The sequence below is a fragment of the Mytilus californianus genome, unplaced genomic scaffold, assembly GCF_021869535.1.
Source record: "Mytilus californianus isolate M0D057914Y unplaced genomic scaffold, xbMytCali1.0.p SCAF_1, whole genome shotgun sequence".
In the NCBI taxonomy this organism is placed as follows: domain Eukaryota; kingdom Metazoa; phylum Mollusca; class Bivalvia; order Mytilida; family Mytilidae; genus Mytilus; species Mytilus californianus.
In genome coordinates this window covers 88,482,961-88,499,113 of record NW_026262581.1, presented here as the reverse complement: position 1 = coordinate 88,499,113, position 16,153 = coordinate 88,482,961, and the positions used below count along the sequence as shown (strand labels likewise).

Sequence of the window (16,153 nt, the reverse complement as noted above, 5' to 3'; positions counted from 1 at the left end):
AAATTGAAAGGGATCTTACGTCAATAGATATAAACAATTCATCAAAGTTTCATGAAAACTGCTCAAAGCATTTTTGGGTTATTGTCCGAAAACTGGAAAATCACCCTTTTTAATGAATAACACCCAATAACTTAGAACGTAAAATCTAACATTTATAAAATACAAAGGGAGCTCACGTCAATAGATATAAACAATTCACCAAAGTTTCATGCAAATTGGTTAAAGCGTTTTTAAATTATTAGGCAACATGTTGACAACGGACAGACGGAAACGGTATACCATAAGACGTCTCGTAAACAGCTTATAATAAAATGCTCCGCTGGGGTGCAGCTTGATACGACTGCAGAGGTCGAACCCTGAACAGTTGGGGCAAGTATGGACACAACATTCAAGCTTGATACAGCACTGAGTTTGGATTGTAATTAAATATTTGACACAGCATAGGTTTCTGACACAGAATGAATGTGGTCTAAGAACTTAAAAATTTTTAATTTACCTATTCAAACCATATCGTTATTATTTGCTTTTATATATAAATCAGAAATAACCAATTTAAAATCAAAATGGAAAATTTTAAAGAAAAAAAAGGAAAAAAAAATCCCCCCCCCAATTTTTTGAACCCCCTTATGATTCATCACCCCCAAACTCAATCCCAGCCTTCCCTTTGTGGTATGGTACCTTGCAGTACAATTTCAGAGAGATCCATACACTTGAACACAAGTTATTGTCTAAAAACTAGAAAAATGCTTGTTTTTTGGCCCCAAATTCCTAAACATTTAGGGCAATTACCCCCAAACTCAAACCCAGCTTTCCCCTTGTGATATGGAACCTTGCAGTACAATTTCAGAAAGGTCCATACACTAACACACAAGTTATTGTCCTGAAGCTAGAAAAATGCTGGGTTTTTTGCCCCTTTATGGCCCCTTATTCCTAAAATTTTAAGGCAATTACCCCAAAATCAATCCCAGCCTTTCCTTTGTGGTATGGTACCTTGCAGTACAATTTCAGAGAGATCCATACACTTGAACACAAGTTATTGTCTGGAAACTAGAAAAATGCTTATTTTTGGCCCCTTTTTGGCCCCTTATTCCTAAACGTTTTGGGCAATTACCCCCAAACTCAATTCCAGCTTTCCCTTTGTGATATGGAACCTTGTAGTACAATTTCATAAAGATCCATACACTTACACACAAGTTATTGTCATGAAACTAGAAAAATGCTTGTTTTTTGCCCCTTTTTTGCCCCTAATTCCTAAAATTTGGAAGCAATTATCCCCAAAATCAATCCCAGCATTCCCTTTGTGATATGGAACCTTGTGGTACAATGTCAGAGAGATCCATACACTTACACACAAGTTATTGTCATGAAACTAGAAAAATGCTTGTTTTTTGCCCCTTTTTGACCCCTAATTCCTAAAATTTGGAGGCAATTACCCCCAAAATCAATCCAAGCATTCCCTTTGTGATATGGAACCTTGTGGTACAATGTCAGAGAGATCCATACACTAACACACAAGTTATGTCTGGAACTTACAAAAATGCTTATTTTTGGCCCCTAATTCCTTAACTGTTGGTACCATAACCCCCAATCCCCACCTTCCTATTGTGGTATTGAACCTTATGGTAAAATTTCATAGAGATCCATTCACTTAAACTAAAGTTAGAGTGCGAAAACCAATGTGTCTTCGGACTACGACGACCACGCAAACGTCATACCAATATACGACCGCAAAATTTTTTGCGGTCGTATAAAAATGTTCAGACATCAGGAAAGCAAGAGGTAGATTAGTGACAGATCTGAAAAGGTGCCACAGATTTTAGCTTATAAATATGAAGCTTTGAACCAAACATCAAGAAGCTCTGAATTGTAGTACATATGTATAGAAAAATGTGATGAAATTTCTTTTATTTACATCAATATTAATAACATATACCAGTATACATGTATGGGGAAAACTGGGAGAAGATAATTATAACAAGAGTGAAAGTGTGTTTAATGGTATAGCTTACTGATATGAATTTTCATACCAAATATCTTTGTAATTGCTGAGAAAAATGCAACAGAAATATTTTACAGAGGTACAGATGTAGACAATTATACCCCTACTCAGTTGGAACAGGGGTATAATTATTTAAACCAAGTTTAATCACAAGACAACATTTCAACATCAAAACTGCTGTAAATATAAAAATAAGAAGATGTGGTATGATTGCCAATGAGACAACTCTCCACAAGAGACCAAATGACACAGAAATTAACAACTATAGGTCACCGAATGGCCTTCAACAATGAGCAAAGCTCATACCGCATAGTCAGCTATAACAGGCCCCGAAATGACAAATGTAAAACAATTCAAACAAGAAAACTAACGGCCTAATTTATTTACAAAATAATGGACAAAAAACAAATAAGTTACACAGCAACAAACGACAACCACTGAATTACAGGCTCCTGATTTGGAACAGGCACATACAGAATGTGGTGGGGTTATATTCGTTTGAAGGCACCAACCCTCCACCTAACCTGGGACAGTGGTGTAACAGTACAACATAAGAACAAACTATAAAAATCATAAAGAAAAAGGCTTAACTAATCAGATGGATACAAATAGAAATACATCTAACAAAAACACAGAGTGTAAAGATTGTATCAACATGTTTTACTTACTCAGTCATCAAAATTCAACAAATTAGCAAAGAAGTTTCTATAAATTTTATTTGTTTGATCCCATAAATTTCATGTAACCATATCAACAATGTAAAAGAAATAGATTACTCAGTGTATTTATAAAATGTAATAAAATTTACTATCACATAAACATAAGCAAGATCTGTTTCAACAGTCCCTTTGTTGTCAGTTAAACTCATCAGCAATGAAAATGGTGGATAATGGCAGCAGTGATCTCTTTTCAACAGAAAATTACTATCTAATTATTAATCTGTGAGGTGGATTTTATTGAAATTTGGTATCTGCTAGAAGAATCAGTGTAAGATGTGACAACAATATCAATTCATTCTATTTTTTATAGTCCAAAACAGTTATAATAGCCTGAGACTGTTCAAATTTAAGTTTTGAGTTGCATTAGTTATAAAAGATTTTTAAATGAAATTGATAGATGTGTGATTTCAATCAAGCCCCACTCATAGATTGAGGATATAATATACAGCGTCAATGTAATTATTCTTAAACAAAGGAACTGAATATTTCTTAACAACAAATCTAAGGAACTTCAACATTTGCCATAAAAAATCAGCTGTAAACAAATTATCATGGTTCATTATTGAGGAAGAGTTTATAAAAAATGGCAAAACAATTTTTAACAGAAAATAACAAAAAACATATCTTATTTCATTTAACATAATATTTGGCATCTTTAAATTGTGGACGGAATGAATCATTCTATAAAAAACAGTCTAATGTAAAATAACTTGACACAACACCTATTCATATTATAGTAACAGCAAGAGGTATATATATTTATATCCAAGTCTAAATTGAAAACAACGTTCAAACCTATGATTGCGTTGGATAAAAACCGCAATTTTTATACGTGTGCATGCAAAACAAATTTCTTGGTAGAGGGGTCTAAATACAGCACAAACAACATTTTCCAAAAGACCAAAAAAGTGAAAAAGTATATTTTAACAAAACGCATTATATATATATCTATACACAAATTAAGTGTATGAGCAATGTATTCATATTTCATTTCGATGACAGTCAAAGGACATACATTGTCATGATATCTGAGCAAGCAATTAATCATTAATAAATACACAAACTTCATTTAACTAGAGGCTCTTCAGAGCCTGTGTCGCTCACCTTGGTCTATGTGCATATTCAACAAAGGACACTCTCCTATATTGTAGACGAGATTAATAATTCATGACAAAAATCTCTGTTTTGTTAATCTTGTATTGCTGATCATCTAGTCTGTTTAGTTTCTCTCTTTCTACTTTAGTTTTTGCTCAAAACATAAAACAGGAGAAAAAATCCTCATTTAAGGGCAATTACTCCTATAAAGAGTGACAGTCTACTAACTATATCGGCAGAATTTTACTTGTTAGTAGATGTTACCTTGCTGATCATTGTTGTGATTTAAAGTGTCTATTTATCTATTATAATTTTTATTATATATGGCAAAACCCCCCCAAAAAAATGTAGATATTATCTTGCTGACTTTTTTGCTTATTTAAGTTTCTATCTATCTATTATAATTTTTAAGATATAAGGCAAAAACACAACAAGAGTGCACACGCTGAAATGTCTCGCCGTCTTTACTAATCATTGATATTATGTTAATAGTCTTAATTATAAAGCTTTATTACAACTGTCACATAAACTTAACATTAACCAATTAAACTAAACATTGACCAATGAACCATGAAAATGAGGTCAAGGACATTGGACATGTGACTGACGGAAACTTCGTAACATGAGGCATCCATATAAAAAGTATGAAGCATCCAGATCTTCAAACTTCTAAAATATAAAGCTTTTAAGAAGTTAGCTAACGCTGCTGCCCCCGCCGCCGGATCACTATCCCTATGTTGAGCTTTCTGCGACAAAAGTCTCAGGCTCTACAAAAAATTGGTATACATCGTCATCAAAGGACAATAACTCTAATAAGGAGTCGACTGACAATTTCGACAATAAAACTTATTTGTAGATCTTGTTTTGTTGATCATTTTTGCATTTAAAGTTTCTCCATATCTATTATAGTTTTCAAGATAACAGGCAAAAATGTAAAAAAATGGTAAAATTTGTCATTTAAGGGCAATAACTCCTATAAGAAGTTGTCTGACAGTTTTGACATATAGGAACAATTGGTAGAGCACAACATTCTGAACAGATTTTCTCTTTTTATAACGGTTTTCAAAATAATAGACAAAACTTGCATTTTACCCTTATGTTCTATTTTTAGCCATGTCTGCCATCTTGGTTGGCAGGCGGGGTCATCGGACACTTTTTTTAAACTAGATACCCCAATGATGATTGTGGTCAAGTTTGGTTAAATTTGGCCCATAAGTTTTTGTGGAGAAATTTTTGTAAAAGTTAAAGACGACGGATACCAAGTGATGAGAAAAGCTCACTTGGCCCTCTGGGCCAAGTGAGCTAAAAAGACAAACATTAAGTAATGCATCAGCTTCTAGAATCTAAAATAGCAAAAGCCTTATTAAAAAAAAAAATGATTGAAAAATCTCATTACATATACTAATAACTCATTTATAATGCCATAAACAAATGCTCTCAGAGACATTCATGCAGCAATATATAAACTACCAAAATTTAGTACAATTGTTTCTAATCATAAAAGCATTATATCAAGTTTTTTTTTTGCAAAAATCAAATGACATCTACTGATCATTAATTATAACCTTATTTTATTAATATGAAATTTGTCATGTTTTAATGTATAATACATGTAAATAAAATGCTCTGCTGGGGCGCAGCTTGATACGACCGCAGAGGTCGAACCCTGAACAGTTGGGGCAAGTATGGACATAACATTCAAGTTTGATACAGCACTGAATTTGGATTGTAATTAAATATTTGACACAGCATAGGTTTTGCACACAGAATGAAAGTGGTCTAAGAACTTAAAAATTTTTAATTTACCTATTCAAACCATATCATTATTATTTGCTTTTATATATAAATCAGAAATAACCAATTTAAAATGGAAAATTTTAAAGAAAAAAAAAATCCCCCCCCCCAATTTTTTGAACCCCCTTATGATTCATCACCCCCAAACTCAATTCCAGCTTTCCCTTTGTGGTATGGTACCTTGCAGTACAATTTCAGAGAGATCCATACACTTGAACACAAGTTATTGTCTGGAAACTAGAAAAATGCTTGTTTTTTGGCCCCATTTTGGCCCCGAATTCCTAAACATTTAGGGCAATTACCCCCAAACTTAAACCCAGCTTTCCCTTTGTGATATGGAACCTTGCAGTACAATTTCATAAAGATCCATACACTAACACACAAGTTATTGTCCTGAAACTAGAAAAATGCTTGTTTTTTTGCCCTTTTATGGCCCCTAAATACTAAGATTTTGAGGGAATTACCCCCACAATCGATTCCAGCCTTCCCTTTGTGGTATGGTACCTTGCAGTACAATTTCAGAGAGATCCATACACTTGAACACAAGTTATTGTCTGGAAACTAGAAAAATGCTTATTTTTGGCCCCTTGTTCCTAAACTTTTTGGGCAATTACCCCCAAACTCAATTCCAGCTTTCCCTTTGTGATATGGAACCTTGTAGTACAATTTCAGAGAGATCCATACACTTGAACACAAGTTATTGTCTGGAAACTAGAAAAATGCTTGTTTCTTGCCCCTTTTTGGCTCCTAATTCCTAAAATTTGGAGGCAATTACCCCCAAAATCAATCCCAGCATTCCCTTTGTGATATGGAACCTTGTGATACAATGTCAGAGAGATCCATACACTTACACACAAGTTATTGTCTGGAAACTAGAAAAATGCTTGTTTTTTTCCCTTTTTTGGCCCCTAATTCCTAAAATTTGGACGCAATTACCCCCAAAATCAATCCCAGCATTCCCTTTGTGATATGGAACCTTGTGGTACAATGTCAGAGAGATCCATACACTTACACACAAGTTATGTCTGGAAGTTAGAAAAATGCTTATTTTTGGCCCCTTTTTCCTTAACTGTTGGTACCATAACCCCCAATTCCCACCTTCCTTTTGTGGTATTGAACCTTATGGTAAAATTTCATTGAGATCCATTCACTTAAACTAAAGTTAGAGTGCGAAAACTAATGTGTCTTCGGACGACGACGACGACGCCAACGTCATACCAATATACGACCACAAAAATTTTTTTGTGGCCGTATAAAAATATAAATACATTAAAAAAGAATGTATCCTTTTCTTCATATTTTCAAAGCAATGAGGTCTGTTTGTGGTTGACAGAATAATGGGCTAAAAAAACTAATAAAAAAGTCAGCCAAAAAAAAAAGGAAAAAAAAAAAAGAATTTTGAATAAGGGGAGATAAAATATAAATAACAGTCCATTTTTAAATATTTTTTTTTAAAGAAAATGGCCTTAGCAATAAAAGAATTCATAAATGAAAACCCTCAGCATTGATTATACATACATGTCCTGAAAATTTATGTAACACTATTCAATATCACAATAGGGACAAATCGGTGATTATGAATGAATTTAAAATTAAGTGTAAATAAAACATACATATTTCTTTAAATACTTGTGTTCAGGTCCTAAAACTTAAGAATTTAGTGCTTGAATATACAGATGATAATCATAATTTTGTTATTTGTTTTAATGAAGAAGAAAAAGCACAATAAAACACGTAACAAATTGATTATAAAACTAGAGGCTTTCAAGAGCTGTGTTGCTCACCTATATGTACTGTGGTTTTGGAAATCGAGTAAAATAAGGTTAAAATTATATAGATACCCTAATAATGATCGAGGCCAAGTTTGGTTTAATTTGGCCCAGTAGTTAAATCAAAAGCAGAAGATTTTTGAAAAGATTTACAAAAATTACCAATAAATTGCAGAAAATAACTTTAAAGGACAATAACTCCAATAAGATGTCAATTGCCAATTGGTCATGTTAACTTATTTGTAGATCTTTCTTTGCTTGATATTTTTGCTGTTTACAGTTTATCTCAATCTATAATGATATTCAAGATAATTAACAAAAAATAAAAAATTTCCTTTCCTTCGCTCCAAAATTTATTTTACCCAGTGCCTGTATAATGCTGAAAATGCCTATAAAATGTTTTTATGGAACACCCTTCAAAAAAAAATTCAGCAGGGGATCCCCTGACCCTGACTAACCCACCAGGTCATTCACCCAATATAAGTATGCTGAAAGAAAAGATATAATAATGGTTTATAAAAGAAGTAACACTGAATAATTCTGAATATGGAACATATCAAGGAGAAATTATTAGCTACACCCCACCCCCCAAAAAAAATTGCACCCCCTGGAAAAAAAATCAAGTCATCCCATTGTAGTCTTACAATAGTAACTGAAGACCACTTATCATTATTTAAATTAGTTTTCAAGTTGTGACCATCTGAAATTGTTTTTTTTTTACATTTTTCACATATACTTCTATAGTAAACCCCTATGTTCTATTTTTACCAATGGGGACCATGCTGGTTGTAGGGCAGGGTCATGGAATACATTTTTCAATCAAGAATAATAATTGTGGCTAAGTTTAATTCCATTTGGCCAAGTAGATTAAGAGGATAAGATTTTTGTAAAAGATTAAAAAAATTTATGAAAAATTGACTTTAAAGGACAATAACTCCTTAAGGGGTCAATTGACAATTTTGGTCATGTTGACCTGATGGAACATTTTAACCCCGTTACATTTCCTCTAAATGCTTTATTTTCAGAGATATAAGCCAAAAACTGCATTTTACCTCTATGTTCAATTTTTAGCCATGGCGGCCATCTTGGTAGGTGGGCGTGGTCATTGGATACATTTTTTAAACTAGATACCCTAAGGATGATTTAAGCCAAGTATGGTTTAACTTGGCCCAGTAATTTCAGGAGAAGTTTTTGTAAAAGATTACAAAAATTTACGAAAAATTGACTTTAAAGGGCAATAACTCCTGAAGGGGTCAATTGACAATTTTGATCGTATGATTTATTTGTAGAGCTTACTTTGCTGAACATTTTTGCTGTTTACAGTTTATCTCTATCTATTATAATATTCAAGATAACCAAAAACTGAAAAATTTCCTTAAAATTACCAATTCAGGGGCAGCAACCCAACAACAAGTTGTCTGATGCATCTGAAAATTTCAGAGCAGATAGATCTTGACCTGATGAATATTTTTATTCTGTCGGATTTGCTCTAAATGCTTTAGTTTCAGAGATATAAGCAAAAAACTGCATTTTACCCCCATGGCGGCCATCTTGGTTGATGGGCGGGTCATCAGATACATTTATTAAACTAGATACCCTAAGGATGATTTAAGCCAAGTTTTGTCTTATTTAGCCCAGTAGTTTCAGAGAAGAAGATTTTTGTAAAAGTTAACGGACGACGGATGCCAAGTGATGAGAAAAGCTCACTTGACCCTTTTGGGTAAGGTGAGCTAAAAAAGTAATTAAAGATTAAAGATCATCAAAAATAAATCGACGAAGTATTTCTAAATTGGCACATCTTGTAGAGTAGGGCTTTCTGCTCTGGAACAGAATGCTGTATCTTCTGTCTCAATGATGCAGTCCAGGTGTAGAATCTTTATAGGGCTATTGGCACGAGGACTGCAGGGGGGAGTGCTGAAAGTAAATATATACAAAGACATCTTTAAAAATCTGTATGAGCTGTATTTTGATTCATGAGGAGAGTCAAACTTTAAAAACATCAAATTTATATTTCTTATTAATAATATTTTAGGTAGGATTGATCTGACTGTGTTTCACATAAGAAAACTGTAATAGACCACTTTTGAGTTCTATGCATTTCTGTCAAAAACTTTGGTTTTAGTGAACATCATTTGTGTGTTTAAGGGCATCATCACTTCCTTCCCGTGTTGAGCGATTGGTTAAAAAAATATAATGCTTTAATGCATGAATTATTCAGCAAATTAAATTTTTATAATTGATAATCAGCACTGCTGTCATTGGGGAATTGTGATTAAGTACCTTCAGAACAAACATTATTTCTAGTTTATCCTGCATAATGAGGATCACGAAGACACTTGATGAACTTTGATAGTGCAGGGATACAGGCAATCCCCTCTATCTGGTAAATGATGTCATAAAGGTGTGCATAATTGACGAACTTTTCCGGTGAAAGACATAACTCGAAAGTGGTCTATTCTGCCAATGTGAATACTGTTTCTGAAAATTCAGTCAGTAAAGAGAATAAAATATTTGAAAAATTACATCTTATTGTAATTTGTAACTTTCTTAAATGGTGTTGGAAGTTAAAAAATATTTACCAGAGACTATTTTTATTTATTAAGGGTCTCACTGGTATATAGAAAACAAAAATAACACTTGATAAATTTAGTGCTTCCTAGGAGCTTTCTAGGTTTACCTTCTTCAGGAAGGATCATTATATCTATTTGTCAATGGCAATCATACATCATCTTCTTATATCTATTTGTCATTGGTCTCTGGTGGAGAGCTGTCTCATTGGCAATCATACCACATCTTTTTATATCTATTTGTCATTGGTCTCTGGTGGAGAGCTGTCTCATTGGCAATCATACCACATCTTTTTATATCTATTTGTCATTGGTCTCTGGTGGAGAGCTGTCTCATTGGCAATCATACATCATCTTCTTATATCTATTTGTCATTGGTCTCTGGTGGAGAGCTGTCTCACTGGCAATCATACCACATCTTCTTATATCTATTTGTCATTGGTCTCTGGTGGAGAGCTGTCTCATTGGCAATCATACCACATCTTCTTATATCTATTTGTCATTGGTCTCTGGTGGAGAGCTGTCTCATTGGCAATCATACCACGTCTTCTTATATCTATTTGTCATTGGTCTCTGGTGGAGAGCTGTCTCATTGGCAATCATACCACATCTTCTTATTTTTTCTGTTTGAAAGCCAAGAATGTATAAATATGTTGAAATGTTAGGAGCTAAATCATAAAACTTATTTTTCAAAAGCATGACCTTTCTCCTGCTTTTTTCAATTGTTTGGTGCTTTGCTTGTTCTGTAAATTAAGCCATATTTCACTTTTTTCAAATTTAATTACATGTCTAAATCATTAAAATAAAAGTAATTTCACTTTACTTTCATTTAATCTTCTTTCCAGGATTGATTCATCAACTAAAACTTATCTTAATCTTATATTTACAAATACAGAATTTAACTTTTTTTTAATTAGCAGTCAAGCTTAGAATGTACAGAAACCATTGATGACTTTTATTTGAATTTCCTCTTCCATTTTTGTCAGTTTTAATAATCTCTAAATTGTATTTTACTGTTAATTTGGATTTATTTTATGATTACCTTTACCTGTTCAGTTTTCCTCATTTATTTATATTATTTTACTTCCCCTTAAAAAGCTTTACATGGTTTCTTTAAAAGAACCATATAGTGTCACAGTCTGTGCCAAAAACTTTTATACCTACTAGCCTGAAAGCTCATTTCAAGAACATACTTTTATAGGGTCTAAACAATCTCCATGGAAATGAGATGTGCCAATGCTAATACAACTGCAAACCAAATTATGAAATACCATTGACTTTTCATAAGTCTTTCCCTTTAAACAAACCCAAACACAAACATTAACTTGTAAACTATGTAAATGTTTCAAAGTCAATGAACCATAATTAGGGGAAGGGGGTTTTATAATCTCCATGGAAATTAAACTTGCAAATGCCAATACATTTGTATACCGAATATCATTGACTTAACATAAGTGGTTCATCTTAAACTGAACCAATACATTTGTATACCGAATATCATTGACTTAACATAAGTGGTTCATCTTAAACTGAACTAATCACAAACTAATACATGAAAACTAAGCAAAAGTTTCAAAGTCAATAGACCATGAATGAGGGGGCATGGCCAAATAATCTCCATGGAAATGAGATATGCCAATGCTTATACAACTGCATACCAAATATCATTGACCTACCACTAGTGGTTCCCCATAAACTGACCTAATCACAAACTAATACATGTACACTAAGCAAAGTTTCAAAGTCAATAAACCTTGACTGAGGGGGCGGGGCCAAATAATCTCCATGGTAATGAGATGTACCAATGCTAATACAACTGCATACCAAATATCATTGACCTACCACTAGTGGTTCACCATGAACTAGACCTAATCACAAACTAATACATTGTTGACACCGCCGTCGTCATCATCACTGGAAACAGCATACCTATGTCTCGCTTTTTGACTCCGTCAAGGCGAGACAAAAACTAATTATAAAATTTTTAGATATACAAGTTCAAAGAATCATGCCTTCTAAAAAAATGTTATTGATTGTTGCTTAAAAATAAATTGTATTGCAGAATAACTTCCATTAATCATGTGAATTATATTAATATACTTATACTACAAACATGCTTACCATTTGAGTAAAATGAAAAACTATCTGATGAAGAAATGACAAAGGCACAGCACTCCGTACAAATTGCAGATCCCACCACCATAGAATTCACAGTCAGGCACACACCAACACAAGTTAACAATGTCAATAGGTTAAGCTAAGAAACACATCTGGTCAATTGTGACCTTAATGTTGTGCACAAGTACTCTCTCTGGTATCATGTCGCTTGACTTTAAGATTATAACACTTAAATTGTCATGTTCTTCCTAAATATTTATAATTCAAAATTTTTTTTTTCGAGATGAGTTTCAAATTTAGCAAACATAATTATCAAATGAAACTTTTAAAATTCAAAACAAATATAATTTCAGAAATGCTTACTCAAGGCTTTTATTTAAAGTTTCATACACATCCAAGACTATTATATCTAAATAAAAAATAATGTCTTATACAAAATAGGAAGCTATAGTTTAATCACATTCAAATTAAAAACTATAAAATGCAGCATAAGAAATGTTTTACTGATATTTAGAACAGTGATTATCACAAATGAAATTAACATTGCTAAATAAAATGAAAATTATTTTAGTACAAAATGTGACATGACTAAATGAATCTTTATGAAAGGCATTAAGATATGAGGCATCATGCAAGCATTACTACAAAATTATTATTATAATTTACTTATATTTGCCTTAAAAAAGTCAAATGCAAATTTGTCAGTATAAAAAGCATCATGATTTAATATGGCACAACATTATTTTTGGATGTGACTAGCTCTACCTATAAACTGTATCTTGTGGTGGCGGGTTATAGAAGTGTGATTGGCCTGTCTGTGGTGATGAGCCGAGCATCCGTAAAAGGTGTTGTTGATGAGGGTGATAATAATCAGAAAGATCAGTTAATTCGGGTAAGGAACCTTGAGGGGAACGCCAACCTAGTGAGGAAAAAAAGGAAAAGTGTATTAGTGTTTGTGACACATCTCAAACCATAGTAACTCAAACTTGACTTTAACTTTTTCATTTGGTTTACTTATTCTGTGTAATCACCAATTGGCCCCAAAAACATCAAATGGAGGGAATAATTTGACATTTATTACAGTAAAAATATTGGGAGAGGGGTCAGGTTTGAGCTACTGATGCTTCCTAAAGGATTTTTTAAAAAATGTAAAATGTGCTTCAAAATATAACTTTTTAAAATAATATGTGCATTAAGTTATGCTATTTAGTAACAAGAGTGCACACGCTGAAATGTCTCGCCTTCTTTACTAATCATTGATATTATGTTGATAGTCCTAAATATAAAGCTTTATTACAACTGTCACATAAACTTAACATTAACCAAGTAAACTAAACATTGACCAATGAACCATCAAAATGAGGTCAAGGTCAGATGAACCATGCTAGGCAGGCATGTACAGCTAACAATTCTTCCATACAACAAATATAGTTGACCTATTGCTTATAGTTTAAGAAAAACAGACCAAAACACAAAAACTTAACACTGAGCAATGAACCTTGAAAATGAGGTCAAGGTCAAATAAAACCTGCGTGACTGCCAAATAGATCATAAAATATTTCCATACACCAAATATAGTTGAACTATTGCATATAGTATTAGAAAAAAAGACCAAAACTCAAAAAACTTAACTTTGACCACTGAACCATGAAAATGAGGTCATGGTCAGATGACACCTGCCCGCTAGACATGTACACCTTACAATCATTCCATACACCAAATATAGCAGACCTATGGCATACAGTATAAGAAAAACAGACCAAAACACAAAAGCTTAACTATAACCACTGAACCATGAAAATGAGGTCAAGGTCAGATGACACCTGCCAGTTGGACATGTACACCTTACAGTCCTTCCATACACCGAATATACAAGACCTATTGCTTATAGTATCTGAGATATGGACTTGACCACCAAAACTTAACCTTGTTCACTGATCCATAAAATGAGGTCGAGGTCAAGGGAAAACTGTCTGACGGGCATGAGGACCTTGCAAGGTACGCACATGCCAAATATAGTTGAACTATTGCATATAGTATTAGAAAAAAAGACCAAAACTCAAAAACTTAACTTTGACCACTGAACCATGAAAATGAGGTCAAGGTCAGATGACACCTGCCCGCTAGACATGTACACCTTACAATCATTCCATACACCAAATAAAGTAGACCTATGGCATACAGTATAAGAAAAACAGACCAAAACACAAAAACTTAACTATAACCACTGAACCATGAAAATGAGGTCAAGGTCAGATGACACCTGCCAGTTGGACATGTACACCTTACAGTCCTTCCATACACCGAATATACAAGACCTATTGCTTATAGTATCTGAGATATGGACTTGACCACCAAAACTTAACCTTGTTCACTGATCCATAAAATGAGGTCGAGGTCAAGTGAAAACTGTCTGACGGGCATGAGGACCTTGCAAGGTACGCACATACCAAATATAGTTGAACTATTGCATATAGTATTAGAAAAAAAGACCAAAACTCAAAAACTTAACTTTGACCACTGAACCATGAAAATGAGGTCAAGGTCAGATGACACCTGCCCGCTGGACATGTACACCTTACAATCATTCCATACACCAAATAAAGTAGACTTATGGCATACAGTATAAGAAAAACAGACCAAAACACAAAAACTTAACTATAACCACTGAACCATGAGGACCTTGCAAGGTACACACATACCAAATATAGTTATCCTATTACTTATAATAAGAGAGAATCTAACATTACAAAAAATCTGAACTTTTTTTTCAAGTAGTCACTGAACCATGAAAATGAGGTCAAGGACATTGGACATGTGACTGACGGAAACTTCGTAACATGAGGCATCCATATACAAAGTATGAACCATCCAGACCTTCCACCTTCTAAAATATAAAGCTTTTAAGAAGTTAGCTAACACCGCCGCCGCCGGATCACTATCCCTATGTCGAGCTTTCTGCGACAAAAGTCGCAGGCTCGACAAAAATGTCTTTCTTACAAACCTAAGACTCTTTCATAATACTGGTCCACTCAACTAAACATTCACATGTTTAAATACAATTCTAATAGGTTTTTTTCTTGGAAGATTTCCAAGCATTCAGTTATAAAACTATAACTGCAAAAAAACATTCTGCCAAGTTTGCAGCAAAATGAATAAATGTAATCTGATGTAGTGTCATTCTAGGCACATTTTTTGGAAACTGGACTAAGAAAACAATATTCAATACAGTAAAGACCTCACATTTTACTTGAAACTGACATGAATTTATGGTAATGCAAACATCATGCCATATATTAATCATCCATCACAAGTACTTGTTAATCAGAAAAATATTTAAACAGAATAAAAATGCCAAAAGTAATTGAAGGAAGAATGAGAGAATATCTGTCATAATACTGCTTCATCATATAATACATCATTGCTAAAAAGAAAAGCATACCATATATAAATGGTCTATCATAAATACTTCTTGATACATACAACTTTTAAATCCAAAATCATTATCTGAACGATACAAAAAATCAAAAGTCCTTGCAGTATGACTGAAATTTAATAATAGTTTGACAATTTGACAGTCCATAATTGCTGAAAAAGTACTATCATTTACAGATTTAAAAAAAAATTTAAATAGAGAGAAATTGTCAATATTTGTTTTTACAGGTTTAATTCCTGGGGAGCATTCATACAATAAAAAAGTTTTGTCTCAATCAACAGGAAAATTTTGTGAAATGATTTTAGACATTCTTCACTATGAAATGCAAGTTTACATCAATTTTGACAAAATTGTGTTGCCTTTGATTTAATTAATATAATAAGGGAGATGATATTAAAAATACCAGTGCTTCCCTAGTGAATATGAGCAGACGTGTAAACAATCCAAAGCCCACATCCATCATAAACACAATAACATTTATCAGTAAATAGTGCTGACCATGAAGAAATATACCATACATAAAATTCAAACTTTTAAGACTTACAATCGAAAAATATCAGTTTTCTGAAACAATGAATTGTAAAATATTCAATAGAATTGTAAAATATTCAATAAGAATTTCCTCTGACATATACGCAACTAACAAGCTGGAATTT

At 33.1% G+C, this 16,153-nt stretch overlaps 1 protein-coding gene and 1 long non-coding RNA gene across 11 annotated transcripts in view; one reads left to right on the top strand and one right to left on the bottom strand.

The window, feature by feature from the left end:
- LOC127710138 (uncharacterized) overlaps positions 1–16,153 on the top strand; it is a 304,241-nt gene that overhangs the window by 143,140 nt on the left and 144,948 nt on the right. The gene's annotated exons all lie outside the window — the stretch shown is intronic.
- LOC127709512 (uncharacterized) overlaps positions 1–16,153 on the bottom strand; it is a 217,648-nt gene that overhangs the window by 100,750 nt on the left and 100,745 nt on the right. For 5 of the 10 annotated variants that reach the window (XM_052215120.1, XM_052215143.1, XM_052215157.1 and 2 more), the window contains 2 exons: positions 12,827–12,980; positions 2,698–9,290 (listed from right to left, as the gene is read on the bottom strand). In XM_052215120.1, coding sequence (XP_052071080.1) covers positions 9,161–9,290; positions 12,827–12,980 — 284 coding nt within the window. In that variant the 3' untranslated portion in view covers positions 2,698–9,160. Of the gene's footprint in view, positions 1–1,151; positions 1,474–2,697; positions 9,291–12,064; positions 12,981–16,041; positions 16,062–16,153 lie in introns of those variants that run through there. The other 5 variants (XR_007985696.1, XR_007985697.1, XR_007985698.1 and 2 more) reach the window with 5 other exon arrangements.